The sequence below is a fragment of the Carcharodon carcharias genome, chromosome 10 (genome assembly GCF_017639515.1).
Source record: "Carcharodon carcharias isolate sCarCar2 chromosome 10, sCarCar2.pri, whole genome shotgun sequence".
Classification (NCBI taxonomy): Eukaryota; Metazoa; Chordata; class Chondrichthyes; order Lamniformes; family Lamnidae; genus Carcharodon; species Carcharodon carcharias.
Genome location: NC_054476.1, coordinates 151,627,373 through 151,643,433, shown reverse-complemented (window position 1 = coordinate 151,643,433; position 16,061 = coordinate 151,627,373). Strand labels below are relative to the sequence as shown.

Here is a 16,061-nt window from a genome sequence, read left to right as displayed (position 1 = left end):
TGGGAAAATAATTTGGAAAAAAAATTCTGAGACAGTATAAGCCGTCATTTGGAAAGGCATGGAGTAATCATGGGCAGTCGGCACGTGTGTGTTAATGGAAAGTTGTGTCTGACTAACTTGATTGGATTTTTTGCTGAGGTAGCAAGGAGGGTCGATGAGGGTGGCGCATTGGATGTAGCCTATGCTGATTTCAGCAAGGCTTTTGACAAAATCCTACCTGACAGGCTGGTTGAAAAATAAAAAGACCCATGGGATCCACACAAAAGTGGCAAATTGGATGCCAAATTGGCTCAGTGACAGGAAGCAAAGGGTAATGGCTGACGACTGTTTTTGTGACTGGAAGGCTGTTTTTAGTGGGGTTCCGCAGGGCTCAGTACTGAGTCCCTTGCTGTTGGTGGTTTATCAAACATTTAGACTTAAATGTAGGGGGCACGATTAAGAAGTTTACAGGTGGTATGAAAATTGGCTGTGTGGTTGACGGTGATGAGGAAAGCTAAGGACTGCAGGGCAGGTATCAATGGGCTGGTCAGATAGGCAAGAAAATGGCAAATGGAGTCCGATTCAGAGAAGGGTGAGGTAATGCATTGGAGGAGGGCAAACAAGGTAAAAGAATGAACAGTCTCTGCAGGAGACAGAACTGTCCTTTGGAGTGCACATGCAGAGATCCCTGATGGTAACAGGACAGAAAGAAAAGATGGCCAAGAAGACGTATAGGACACTTTTCTTTATTGGTCAAGGTGTGGAGTATAAGAACAGGGAGGTTATGCTAGAACTGTATAAAACACAAGTTAGAGTATTGCCTACAGTTCTGGTCACCACATTACAGAAAGAATGTGATGGCACTGGAGAGGGTACAGAGATTTTTTTATTCATTGGGTGTGAGTGTCACTGGCTAGAATTTATTGCCTATCCCTAATTGTCCTTGTCCAGAGAGCATTTAAGACTCAACCACATTGCTGTGGTTGAATTCCACCATCTGCCATGGTGGGTTTTGAACCAGAGTCCCCAGAGCATTACCCTGAGTCTCTGGATTACTAGTCCAGCAACAATACCACTACGCTATCACCTCCCCTTTATACAGGATGTTGCCAAGAATGGAGAATTTTAGTGATGAGGCAAGATTGGATAGGCTGAGGTTGTTTTCTTTGGAACAGAGCAGGGGGATTTAATTGAAGTGCATAAAATATGAGGGGCCTGGATAGATTGGACAGGAAGAACCTAATTCTGTTAACAGGGAGGTCAATAACCCAGGGGCTTAGGTTTAAAGTAATTGGTTTAAGAACTGCGGGGGGGGGGGGGGAAGTTGAGGAGTAAATATTTTATGAGGAGGGTGCTGGGGTGGTGCAGGCGGAGAGGGGTGTTCATTGCCTGTTAGAAGCAGAAAACCTCACTGCTTTAAAAAAAAACACTTGCATATGCAGTTGAAGTGCTGTAACCTACTAAGAGCTGCAATTTGGGATTAGGCTGGCTAGCTCTTTCTCGACCAGGATGCACACGATGGGCCAGAAGGCCGCTTCTGTGCTGCACATCTTTCTATATTCTTTGTTTTAAAGTGACACAAATGATCTGATAAACCCATCACTTGGTTACTCAGCCCAGACAATAAAGGGAAACCAGCCTTTTAACAAGTGCTGTCAAGTTTTTAAACATTGCATAGGTGCAGACATGTATATACACACATACATGTGTGTGTGTGTGAGCAAGTGAGCCAGCCAGCCAGACAGACAGACACATACAGACAGACAGACATGTGCACCCACACAAATACCAGAGGGGGAATACATGACTAAGACTTCATACCCACAAACAGAACAAGGCTGGGCCCCTCGTTCAGCTGGAAGGCGTTGGATTCTGTAAGCTCTAATACTGGTTTGGGATGCCACGGGAATTCTTTGCAATCCATGTCATTGAGCACTGCTGGCCTCCCCTGGCGTGTAATTATCTTTCCCTCCTGGTCCAGGATAATAAGCGTTGGAATGCCTGTATTTAAAGCAAAACATTGGTGATTATTTAATGTTTCTGCTCAAACTCAACAACCATAGTAGTTCAAGAAAATCAGTTGGCTCTATGCATTTTCCAGAGGTTACTTTAGGCATTTGGATGCTGTAATTATCTCCAAATTGGGGATTGAGAGTCCTGGAACCTACGAACTGACCTTAAAAGTTTAGCTGAAGGATCCTTGTTTTGTGCTCTATATCTCTGGGACCTTTTCCACCTCACCTTATTTCAGACTGTCAAATTCCCCGTCTTGAGGAGGTAAATGGCTCTAGGATAGCATTCTTGCTGATCAGAGATGAAACACACTTCTGCAATACTGTGTGCAGTTTTGGTCTCCATATTTAAAAAAGAATATACTTGCATTGGGGGCGGTACAGCGAAGGCTCACTAGATTGGTCCCCGGGATAAGGGGGTTGTTCTATGATGAGAGGCTGAGCAAATTGGGTTTATATTCTCTGGAGTTTAGAAGAATGGGAGCCGATCTCATTGAAGTATACACGGTTCTGAGGGGGCTTGTTAGGGTGGATACTGAGAAATTGCGTTGGTCGGGGAATCTAAAACGCAGGGGGGCACAGTCTCAGGATAAGGGGCTGATCATTTAGCACTGAGATGAGGAAAAATTACTTCCCTCAAAGGGTTGTGAATCTTTGGAATTCCTGACCCCAGAAGCTCCTTTGTTGAATATATTTAAGGCTGCGATAGACAGAATTTTGTCTCTCAGGGGGGTTAGGTTATATGGGGAGCAGGCGGGAGAATGGAGTTGAAGCCCAAGGTCAGCCATGATTGTATTGAATGGTGGAGCAGGCTGGGTGGACTGTGTGGTCTATTCCTGCTTCTATTCTTGCGTCACTGGAGACTGGAGCTGAGCCAGTTTTATGTCGCAGATCTGGTCGTCCAATACCTAATCCAGGCAATGTGTTGACAATTGACGAGCGAGCCTTTGTATTCCTGTGGGATCTGAAAGAACAAGCCTTTCACTGGGGCTGCTAATTCTTTCCACTGGGCTTCAGAAAAACCATGCCCCAGCAGATAGGGTGGTCCTAGCTGTACAAGGCTAATCAACGTTCTGTGGATTTGGCCATTAACTCACAGCACTACCCCTAGGGAGATAATATAAGCCCCAGCTCTCATTATACTGCACATAAGCTTGTTGGACTCAGATATTTCAAAATCCTGGAACTCTCTCCCTAACAGTGCTGTGGGTGTACCTACACCACATGGACTGCAGTGGTTCATGAAGGCAGCTCACCACCACCTTCTGAAGGACAATTAGGGATGGGCAATAAATGCTGGCCTAGCTGACGAGCCCCACATCCTGTAAGTGAATATAAAAATATTTGGAATGTGTACCTACAGGGAAAGAGTGTGAGATTCACTTTAGGCAAAATGTAAGCTCTATTTACATGGTTTTCTCAGTAGATTGGCTTGGAGATCATAGAAGCACGGTGATAAAGCTTCATATAAGAGCAGGAGGAAGCCATTCAGCTCCCTGAGCCTCATGAACGATTTCTATCTACCTTATATTTACCCACCTTGGTTCTGTAACTCTTAATACCTTTACCTAATAAAAATTTATCAATCTCAGTTTGGAAATTTTCTATTGAACCACACTCCCACCCTCCACCTCCAGCCTCAAAAGCTTTGCGGGGAGAGGGAGTTCCAGATTTCCACTCCCTGCTGTGTTAAGAAGTGGTTTCTGATATCATCCCTGAATGGCCAAGTTATAATTTTAAGGTTATGTCCCTTTGCTCTAGACTTCCCTCATCAGAGAAAATCATTTTTCGCTATCTACCCTATCAAATTCTTTAATCATCTTAACCTCTCAATTAGCTAGCTCTTTAATTTTCTAAACTGGAGGGAATACAAGTCAAATCTTGGAGTGGTAAAGGTTGAGGGGAGATTTGATTGGGGTATTCAGAATCATGAGGGGCCTGGACAGAGTAGACAGGGAGAGACTGTTCCCATTGGTGGAAGGATCGAGACCAAGAGGACACATATATATTACAATTAGCAAAAGAAGCGATGAAGACACGAGCAAAAACCTCTTTTACACAGCGAATGATTTGGTGCTGGAATACGCTGCCTGAGTGTGCGTTGGAGGCAGATTCAACTGTGGCTTTCAAAAGGGAATTGGATCATCGTCTGAAGAGGAAGAATTTGCAGGGCTACGGGAAAAAGGCAGGGGGTTGGCACTGGGTGAATTGCTCTTGCAGAGAGCCGGTACGCACACACGATGGGCTAAATGGCCTCTTCCTGTGCTGTAACCATTCTATGATTCTAATTCATTCCAAGCTGTCCTGACAATTTAACCCATACAGCCCCTGTACCGGACTGGTGAATCAGATGGTTCAGACAGTTAAATGACAAAAGATTTTCAGGCCTCAGAAACAGTCACTTACAACCTGATCCTCCCCAAAGATAGAACGCTGTAGGGCAGTGTTACTGGGGAGGGGACAAACAGAGAAGAAGAATTGGGGGGAGAAAAAGGAACAGAAATCCAATATGAAAACAGAAAAAATGTATCAAGAAAAGAAAGAAAACTGGAGGAAGAAATTAAGATAAAGAAAGGCAGGACAAAGTGACCAAGCAATGACATCCACACACATATACCCGCATTCCCAAACCCCTGCACTGAAAATCTGTCTGGAAGACACCCCCCACCCGCCATCTTCACAAGGCTCTGCAGAACTGGAGTATAACAGCCCAGTAAAGATTTGAAGAGACACTCTTCTCCTCCTTTCACCTCTTGCATGTTTAATTAACAGTTCGGCATTCTCAATGGATTTTGGTGTTTAGCACCAAGTGGTATGAGGAAGGGATGGAGATGGCGGAGGGGGTGGGGTGTGCCTGTAATTCAATTTAGTGTTGGTGTTAGTGTTGCAGGCATGTGTAAAAATAATGAAAAAGAGCCAAAACATTGGTTGAGTAAATATGCACAGCAGATGAACAAGGCTTGAGTCAATCCCACTGAGACCTCATTAGAGCAGCGGCCATGTGACAGTGCCCGAAAAAGAATTCAATTCTCAACTCGTTCTCTCACAGCTGAAATGATTTAACACCACAATGATTAGAGAATTCCCTTTAAAGTGTGTCACCATTACTATAGCTTCTATAAATCAAACTGCCTCAGAGAGAGTTACAAATCAACTTCAAACAACCATTTAAGGTTTTCTAACTTTCTTTCCTCCCTGATGAAAGGCCCAATGATTGGAATTACAATAATTAGATTACAACATACACATCGATGATTCAAAGGCATCCAGTTTTATAATGATTTACTCTATCCAAATCATTTCGTGCCCATACTAATTGGTGACAGTACCATTCACAATCAGCTTGGCTTAAATAGCCAAGTGGTTATGGCACTGGGTTTGTAACCCCAAGATCAAAAGTTCAAATCTCACAATGGTAAACTATGAAACAATGTAACTTCATCTGAAACAGATGGAAACGGGTTTGTACTCGAAAGAGTTACCATTCACAATCAGGAGGCAATGCGTGGGATAGGGGAAGAATCACACGTATAGGAGGGAGCTGGTGGTGGTGTGTAGTGGTAATGCCACTGAACTATTAATCCAGCAGCCCAGGCTAATGCTCTGGCCACAGGTTCAAATCCTGCCACGGCCAGCTGGTGTAATTTAAATACAATTAAACGTTAGTCTCAGTAATGATGACCATAAAACCATTGTTGTAAAAACCCAAACCCCCCAGTGTTTAGGAAAATCTGCCTACATGTGGCTCCAGACCCACTAGCAAGCCATTCAGTTCAAGAGCAATTAGGAATGGCCTTTCCAGTGATGCCCACATCCCCTTGAAAGAATAAAGGAGAAAAAGAGGTACCGCTGTTCCTGTTATAGTTGCCAGCTGTGGCTCCAGCTCACCACTGAACGTTGTGGGTTGATGTCCCACTCCAGAGACTGAAGCACATAATCACACTCCAGTACTGTACTGAGGGAGTGCTGCACTGTTGGAAGTGGTGTCTTTCAGACGAGATGTTAAGCCCATCTGCTCTCTTAGGTGGGCATAAAAGGTCCCATGACACTATTTTGAAGAGGAGCAGGGGGGCATCCACTCCCTGTGTCCTGGCCAATATTTATCCCTCACTAAACATCACAGAAACAGATTATCTGGTTATTATCACACTGCTGTTTGTGGGAGCTTGTTGTGCACAAATTGGCTGCTGTGTTTCCTATATTCCAACAGTGACTATTCAATGGTATTCACGAAGGCAGCTCAGCACCGCTTTCTAAAGGGCAATTAGGGGTGGGCAATAAATGCCAGTCTTGCCAGAGATGCTCACATAGAGAATGAATAAAAAATAAGTCTGCGATTCTTATACTCCAGCAGGAGCTAAAAAGCAGTGGGGGGTGGTGTTTAATGATTTACACTTGGATGTTAAATGAGTGCTTCTGAAATAAAGAATTCACTTGGATATAGAGGCTTTCACAGTCGGAGGAAGCAGCCAATGATGTACTTATGAAGTATGGTCACTGTTGTAAACGTCTTTAAATACAAAGCAGCCACAAGTACAAAGGGAAATCAGTCCTTTATTGGTTGGTACGTACTGTACTAAGAGAGGGCCAAATCCTCCTGGAGGGTTTCATGTCTAGTCAGCCCTTCTCCCCTGCCAAAGCTAAACATTCGAGCTTCCAAACCTCATGTTTAGTGAGCTTATGCACACTGCATTTCAAAATCACATGCAAAACAGTCTGCAAATATTAAGCATTATTACAGCACCGTTTTGCCAAAATGTCAGCATCCCCTATGGAAGTACAATGGATGCAAGGGGTTGAAGATTTAGTGACTCAATGAACAAAAAATGAAGAGCAAAGACAGAAATGTGTGTCAGCCATAGCTCAGTGGGCAGCACTCTTGGCTTTGAGTCAGAAGGTTGTGGGTTCAAGTCCCAATCCAGGATGTGAGCACAGCGATCTAGGCTGACGCTCCAGTGCAATGCTAAGGGAGCACCACACTGTCAGAGGGGCCATCTTTCAGATCAGATGTTAAGTGAGGCCCTGTCACCCTGGATGTAAAAGATTCCATTGCACTATTTTGTAGAACAGCAGGAGAATTATCCCCGGTAAAAAAGAGATACCCTGGGGACCGCTGTTCCTGGTATAGGTGCCAGCCACGGCTCCATGAGTGGCGTTCTCACCATTCTCACCTCTGAACGTGGTGGGTTGAAGAACATGACACTATTTTGAAGAGCAGCAGGGGGGCACCTACTCCCTGTGTCCTGACCAATACTTATTCCTCATTCAACATCACAGAAATAGATTGTTGTTATCACTATCACATGGCTGTTTGTGATAGCTTGCTTGGTGCAAACTGGTTGCCATGTATCCTACATTACAACAGTGACTGCTTCAAGATTCCACAAGCTGCATTGAGATAGGTGACCAGATAATCCGTTTCAGGTGTTGCTTAAGGTACGACCATTGGCCAGGGCACCGGGTAAAACTCTCTTGTCTTTTTTCAAAATAGGACCTTTTAAATCTACCTGAGGATGCAGATAGGGCCTTGATTTAATGCCTCATTCACAAAGTGGTCCCTGTGACTCCTTCAGTACTGCACTGGAGTGTCAGCCTAAATGTACTGCTTAATTCCCTGCAATGGTGCTTGAACCCACAACTTTCTGATTCATCTGCCTATTGAAGATAAAGGTCAACTGATGGTATCTGCTGGAAAACAATGGCTAGGGTTCTCTGTTTAGTGCCTGGGGTTTTGCTGCATTAACTTAAATAGTGGTCAGGTGAAGGTATACTCTGCTTCATAAGGAACACAAGGTCCACTTACGGAAGTAGCTACTGATGTTGAACCCAAGTGGCAGGTATAGTGAAAATAAAAACCCATAAAGTAGCAGGCAGCTCCACCCAGAGGGGGGGGCATAGATTAGGTACAAGACACTATAGAACAGCGGGAAAGTAGATTACACTCTCAATTTCCCCTGATCTCAGCTGGGTTAGCAAGCAGTCAGACAGCACATTCATTGTCACTGAGCTGAAGTGATTTGCGCTAATATGCCAAAGAAATTAAGCCAGTGTACTTCAAAGTTTATCCTTCTTGTAGCTTATACTTAATTTGTGACTTCAAAGTAGTTCCAGCACTGCTATCTCAAACAGAAGCAGCACATAATTCTCTCTCCGGCTGTAACCTGTGTTTGGAAAGATAAAATCTGCATTTGCACCGAAGGGTATTTTTCCACAGTTGAGAATGTGTCATGAAAATGTTGTGTTAAAACAACAACAACTTTCATTTATATAGCATCTTCTATGTAGTAAAACAGCCCAAGAGTGTTATCAGATCAAGTCTGACATAAGATTAGGGCAGGAGGTCAAAGACCTTGGTCAAAGAGGTAGGTTTTCGGGAGAATTTAAGAGGAAGAGAAAAGGGGCTGAGAGGCTTAGGAAGGGCCCATGCAGCTGAAGACACGGCCACCAATTACCTACATTATACTGTTCTGAAAGTCTAGTGACAGTCTCGGAAGAATCAATGGGTGCAGGTGGCAACCAGCTCACAACTAATAGCTCAACAGTAACATTGCAGAAGCCTGGAAGCAATTTGCCTGCCTTGGATAAAGATTATTTTAACAACTCTTTGAAGCAGCCTTTGCATAAAGGTGGTGGCACAGTGGAATTATCACTGGACTGGTATTCCAGAAACCCAGGGTAATGCCCTGGGGATGGGGACCTGGGTTTGAATCCCACCACAGCAGATGGTGGAATTTGAATTCAATTACAAAATCTGGAATTAAAAAAGTCTGATGATGACCACAAAACCATTGCTGATTGCCTTCAAAGGAAATCTGTCATCCTTACTCGGTCTGGCCTACATGTGTCTCCAGACCTGCAGCAATGTGGTTGACTCTTAAATGCCCTCTGAGGGGTTGGGCAATAAATGCAGGTCTAGCCAGCGATGCCCAAATCCCATGAATGAGTTTAAAAAAAACAGTCCGTGAACATACACTTCAGACCTGATCCAGCTTCAAAAGGCCACGTGTCCACGGTGACCATCTGATACCCAATCACTGACAATGTAATGAATCAGCTATAAACCTGTGTCAGAAGACCAGCTGTTGGCAAAGGACTGTCCCAAATTGGGCTGTATGGTACAATACACACCAAACTGACCTGCAAACTGAGGAGCTACAGCCTGTCTCCTAAGTTTGCAGCAAGGGAAATAACAGAGAAAGGTTTAAAATTTCCAGGTTTATGATTTGGGGAGAGGTGGCTGGGAAGAGAAATAAATTGAAGCTTCAAATGCTTTAACCTATCAGGCCTATAACAGTGCTTAATGAATGGGCAGACTCACCAAGAGAGAGGAGGTGGTACAAGTGTCAACCATCTAGCACAGCTTTCTATTCATGGTTTCCAACAGTGCCAAACAAACCTGCTTAGCCCTAACCATTCAATGTTGGACCTCACCGTCTAGTTTGAGTTTAATGCCCATTCTATTCCAGACTTGGTAAACAATGGTAGCCCCTGTTCAGGGAAGGGGAAAGGTGGTGTTGGGGCTGGTGGTATATCATATCGGGCTTGTGTTCCACAATTAGAAACAAGTTACAAAGACAAAGACCTGCCAACATCTCCACCTTCTCTTCCCCGACACTGTAGGAAACCGAGGTGTTAGGTGGGAAATATTCTGGTCCATGAAGGTTGTGTGCAAGCATCAGCCACCAAGCACAATAGGTTCAAGTCCCACTCAATGGGCAGAAATTTGCGCTGAGTGGGCGAGCATGCGCCCAACCCGCTCGAGTGTAAAATGACACGCGATGACATTGGGTGAGCGTCCCGATGTCATTGCGCAATGTTTCAGTCGCCAGGCACCCGCGGGCAATTAACAGACCTAGTAAGGCCATTGAAGTGTAATTGAATGAAAGTTTTTGCTGCCCATCCAACCTTGTGGCTGCAATTTCTTTTCTTCTTTCTGTGGGAAGATTGCCCCATAATCCCTTCGGGAGGACGAGGATGAGAGACGGTAGGAACAACAAATATTCAAAGAAGCTACGATAGCTGGGGCGATTCATTAACCAAGGAAGAATTTACATTTAAATGGCACTTTGGCACATCCTCAGGGTGCCTCAGTCAACCATTTTATTGGTGTCATTGTGATGTAGACGAATGTGACAGCCATCTTGCACACAGCAAGATCCCACAAACAGTAAATGAGACTAGTTCACTTGATTACCATGAAAATGTCGGCGTGGATCTTCTGCTCAAGTCCTGCAGATGACAGGACTGGAATTAGCCGTAGGTGTGGTAAACATACAAGTAAAAATCAGGAGGGCATTGGGACTTGATCAAGAACGGATTTAGCCCACAACACTTCAGTTTCAATTATGCAGCTTCTGTGGCAACAATCTGAATGCAGGCTTTCAGTGCACACACAGCAGGACACTCGGATGGAGGCATGAAATCCGACAGTCTTGATTCAATGGCATTACCTCTTGTGTAAGTTTATTATTTTTGAGGGGGAGTGGAAAATTGACTTGAAAAATGGTCAGGAAAATAAGAAATTAAATTTACTAAAAAAGAACAGCTGACCTATGAGTAAGTGAGTAAACATTAAACATTAGAAATGAACATCTGTTTTATGGTGCAGGACAGAATTGCCCCACCTCCCTCCCTTTCTCTTCCATACCTTAACGTTCCACACAGTAGACCATGAGAGTGACCCTTAATTTCTCATTGTGAATGGAAGTTGGGAACTACTTTATTTCCTTCTGCAAATTCTCACAATTTCATTACAACAAAGGTGTCTTGTGATGATCCAGTCATGATTTATTATTCTAGGCTGTGGTGTCACCTGTCACATGACTGAGTATAAACCAGATTCAAGACACTTTTATCCACCATCTTTCTACCCCCAAAGATGCTTGCATGTGTTTTGGTACAGCTCCTCAGGCACTGGTTACACTGGTAGCTCATCCAAGTGGCTATTGGAACAGGAAACATCAGAAAGCCACTTGACTGTCAAGTACCTCACAACCCGGCCCAAATTTGCTCTTACTAAATAGCATTCACCTAAAAAGAGAAAGAACTTGCATTTATATTGCGTCTTTCATGGCCTCAGGAGGACCCAAGTGCTTCGCTTCAATGCAGTACTGTGTCATCATTACCATCGGCACTGCCTCATATTGAGGATGATATCTCCTTGCAGGCGGTTGGACGGATGCATGGTGTCAATGTTGGCTGCGGGTTCACAGACGGCTTCTGAGCCCTATCTTAGCCTTACAGGCTCTCCCCCAGCGAGGACCTCAGCTGTCCACCAGTACAGGTGGTGGTGGACTGTTATCTCAAACAACTGCCTCTCTTTCCATCTCTCTCACTGTTCTCTCTCAGTGGCTGCTCTTGTTGATTGGAAGGTCCTGACACCATTTTTGATGATGAATTGCCATTTTGGCGAGGTTTGGGCATATGTTGGTGTTAATAGAGCAGACCCTCGTGGCAGCTTTAAGATTGCTTTTGAAACATTTGACATGTGAGCGGGCTCCCTGGTGTACATCTGAATACAGCAATTGTTTAGGCAGTCTTGAGTTGGGCTTTCTGGCACTGAAGTGTAGTCATCGCAGTAATAAAGGAACTGTGGCAGCCAATTTACACACAGCAAGCTCCCACAAACAGAAATGACCATTAATCTATTCAGTGATGTTGAATGAGGTCAGGGCACCAGGGAGAACTCCCATGCTCTTAGAGTCATAGAGGTTTGCAGCATGGAAAGAGGCCCTTCAGCCCATCATGTCCACGCCGGTCATCAAGCCCCTATTTACTCTAATGCCATTTTTCAGCACTTGGCCTGTAGCCCTGTATGCGATGGCTTTTCAAGTGCTCATCTAAATACTTCTTAAATGTTGTGAGGGTTTCCGCCTCTACCACCCTTTCAGGCAGTGAGTTCCAGGTACCCCCCACCCTCTGGGTGACAATTGTTTCCTCACATCCCCTCTAAACCTCCTGCCCCTTACCTTAAATCTATGCTCCCTGTTTATCGACCCCTCCACTAAAGGGAAAAGTTTCTTCCTATCTACGCCCCTCATAATTTTGTACACCTCAATCAGGTCCCCCCTCAGCCTTCTCTACTCCAAGCAAAACAAACCCTATCTAGCCTTTCTTCATGGCTGAAATACTCCAGTCCAGGCAACATCCTGGTGAATAAATAGCAGAGGATGGTGTTGATTCATCGTTTTCTGGGTTGTGGGCCCAGCATGCTTCCGCTACGTCACTAATGGGCAGATCAGCAATGAAGAGTCAACCACATTGCTGTGGGCAGTGCAGCTATCAGGCAGTGTGTTCTAGATAAAAACAAAAAAACTGCGGATGCTGGAAATCCAAAACAAAAACAGAATTACCTGGAAAAACTCAGCAGGTCTGGCAGCATCGGCGGAGAAGAAAAGAGTTGACGTTTCGAGTCCTCATGACCCTTCGACAGAACTTGAGTTCGAGTCCAAGAAAGAGTTGAAATATAAGCTGGTTTAAGGTGTGTGTTCTAGATCCATACCTGTCACTGTCTAAGAAGGTCTTTCCTCATGCCGCCGTTGTTTCTTTGACTAATCACCTTCAGTCAGTGTGCTCTGGTTCTCAATCTCACCACCCCTTAGGAACTGGCTACTTAACCAGGGTGGGGTTTGGCATTCCTGAAACTGTGTGTTCTTATATCCCTCCCCCGCTTTCACAATTATCCATCCTGAAACAGTCTGTTTAGAGACCTCCTCCAGAGAGCAGATGAAACAGCACTAACTTAAGTTAGAAAACAAACAGCAACTGAGGTTCAGACACTGGATTCAAACTCCAACACCCCTGTCCATTGCAATGCTGGATAATTCAGCAACAGTGCCCTAGGATATTTAGCATCTGCCTCTGTATAACGTCTTATCTAAAGGACGGTACCTCTGACAGCACGTCTATCAGGGCTGTGGTGGACTGCCTGAATAAATTATATCTTCAAGTTTGCTGTGGGACTTGAACCCATGACCGCCTGACTCAAGAGGCGAGAGTGCAATCCAAGGCTGACACCTAAGACTGGGGGGAGGGGGAGGATGCCAGCAGGTGACCTCTTCTTAGTTTCTCTAACTAGCTGCTGGCAATAATGGAATTATGACTGCTACTCACTGAGCCCCGGCTGACACTATGACACACTTCTCAGCAGGATTCAGTGATCAGGACCTGGATCATTGGCTGGTTTTCTCAGTCTCATGTCAATTGCCATTGCACCCACCCCGCCGGAGATCAGCACAGACTTGGAATCTGGGAACCTTCTAATTCACATAGTTTAGGACTTTACACTTACCCCATTCAGCCTTCTCAAACTAGACTAAAAAGGCTCAACCCCCACTATCAAAGACACTAAATCTTGCACAGTGACCAGTGTTACATTTTGGTCGGAAGAATGGGGGGCACATAATTCCTGGTAAATAAGGATGTAAAAGCTGGGTAGAGGAGCAGGATACAGGATACAGATAAACAAATCACTAAAAGTAGCAGTGCCCATTAAGAAACCAATAAAACACAGCACCGGGGTGCATTTATAGAGGAATAGAATTGGAGAGCAAAGAAGTGCTGTTAAGCTTCTACAAAACCTCGGTTAGGTCACACCTGGTGTGCTATGGCCAGCTCTGTGTCCATTGTTATATAAAAGAATACAGAGGTATTGGAGAAGGTGTGAGAAAGACTTGCCAGAACAATGCCAAAACTGAGAGGTTATAAATATCAGGAAAGGATGAACAGGATGGGTCTCTTTTCTCTATATAAAAATAGACTGAGGGGGGCGGGGGTGGTGAGCTGATAGGCGTCTTTAAAATTAAGAACATGTTTGATAGGGTAAGCGTGGAGAAAATGTTTCTTCTTGTGGGCGAGACCAGAACTAGGGACCATAAAACGACCATCACTCATAAATTCGATAGAGAATTCAGGAGAGACTTCTTTACTCAGTGAGTGGTGAGAATGTAGAACTCGCTACCACAAGGAGTGGTTGAGGTGAAAAGCAGTGATGCATTTAAGGGGAAGCTGGATAAACACACAAGGGAAAAAGGAATAGAAAGCTATGTTGATGGGATTAGACGAAGAAGGGTGGGAAGTGGCTCGTGTGGAGCACAAATGCCAGTATGGATCTGGTGGGCTGAATGGCCTGTTCCTCTGTTGCAAATACTATGTACAAAATGTAATACTGTGCAAGCACCTAATTACCCTGAGTCACTGTAGCCAACAACTGCTGAATGGCAGCAGAAATTGTGCGATGGAACTTCTGGCTATAGACAACTTGTCCAAGAGAGCACCAATGGCCACACTCATTCATGTTGCCACTCAGCTTCCGTGTGTGAGCGCATTCCCGTGGCAGCGAGATCAGGAGAGGGAACATTGTACAATTTCTCCCTTTCCTAACCATCAGACAGACAGACCACACGTGCTCAGACCAGTTGATTCAGGGCGGCCGATAACTCAGCAGCTGGAAAGATGTGCCTTTGAACAGTCGACTCCCCTCTCCTCCATTTTCCCAGACAACCCAGCTGTGACTGTCAATAAGACACTAGGCCATTATGTCATCAGGTAACCCCAGTCAAGCCTGCAGATCAAGCCTGCTTGAATTTCACCCAAAGAAGATTTGGTTGAAAGCCCTTCAAGCCCATTTGCTCTCAGCTTTGAACAGGCTGCGGCTCCTCTCTCCAGAAATAAAGGGAAGGCTGATCAAGGTCTTTTAAGATTTGATATGGTAGATGTAGAGAAGATATTTTCTCTTGTGGAGACCACCAAAACTAGGGGCCATTAATGTAAGACACAACAACATGCACTTATACAGCATCTGTATTGTAGTAAATTATCCCAAGATGCTTTACATTAGTGTTATCAAAAAAACTTAACATCCAGTCACTTAAGAGATTAGAAAGACAGGTTATCAAATGCTTGGTCAAAAAAGCGAATTTTTAAGAAGCATCTTAAAGGAAGTAAAGAGGCAGAGAGGTTTAGGGAGGGAATTAGATGCTTGGGGGAAGATGCTGGCATAGTGGTGATACCACTGGACTAGTAAGAGGTCCAGGCAAATGCACTAGGGATGCGGGTTCAAATCCCACCATGGTAGCTGGTGGATTTGAATTCAATTAATAAAATCTGGAATTGAAAGTTAGTCTCAGTAACAGTGACCATGATTGTTGTAAAACCCCATCTGGTTCACTAATGTCCTTTAGGGAGGGAAATCTGCCCTCCTTATCTGGTCTGACCTACACATGACTCCAGACCCACAGCAATGTGGTTGACTCCACAAATGCTGAGCAAGCCACTCAGCTCAAGGGCAATTAGGGATGGGCAACAAATGCTGGCCTTGCCAGCGACATCCTGAGAAAGAATTTTTAAAAATTTGAGTTTCGGGTCTTGGCAGCTGAAGACAAGGCCAGTGGAGTGATGAAAATATGGGATGCATTAGAGCTCAGAACATGTGCAGCGCAGATCTCTCATCCTGTAGGGTATTCAGGAGAATTTTTTTTTTTTAACCCAGTGATTGGTTAGAATGTGTAAATTGCTATCCCAGTGTGAGTTAAGGCAAATAACATTGCTGCAGTAAAGGGGAAAGCTAGATAATCACGAAGGATATGCTGATGGGGTGAGGCGAAGAAGGGTGAGAGAGGAGGATGAACACTGGCATGGACTAGTTGGGCCAAATGGCCTGTTTCTGTGCTGTAAATTCTATGGGGACTAAATTAGATAGCCCACGAATACCCATCAGCACTCCATCTTCGTGCTATTTGCTCAATTGCATAACTTCTGCTGATTGGGCTGGTGATTGGCAGGCTGCTCTGCCAGTTGTGTTTCAGCTACCAGGCCAAATCCAGTGGCAGCTACTGGGTGATGAGGCTTTTCACTGTAGGCATTTTGAGTACATTAGTTGTGAAATAGAGCCGGGGTGACATCGACAGCAAATAGCCCTCGTCACCCAGTAGCTACCATTTAGTTTGGCGTCTTGGTTGAAATGCAGTTGGCAGAGCAGGTTCCCTCAGAATGAATGCATCATGACTGCTGCCAGGATACTGGGCACTGACCTGCAATAATTCGCTGCCTATGGTTACACACCAGCTGAAC

General features: G+C 44.7%; 1 protein-coding gene across 1 annotated transcript in view; it reads right to left on the bottom strand.

Annotated features, from left to right (window-relative positions):
- Positions 1-16,061, bottom strand: part of nxn (nucleoredoxin) — a 229,165-nt gene that overhangs the window by 31,615 nt on the left and 181,489 nt on the right. Inside the window, exon 6 of the mRNA XM_041198421.1 lies at positions 1,801-1,980. Coding sequence (XP_041054355.1) covers positions 1,801-1,980 — 180 coding nt within the window. The remainder of the gene's footprint in view (positions 1-1,800; positions 1,981-16,061) is intronic.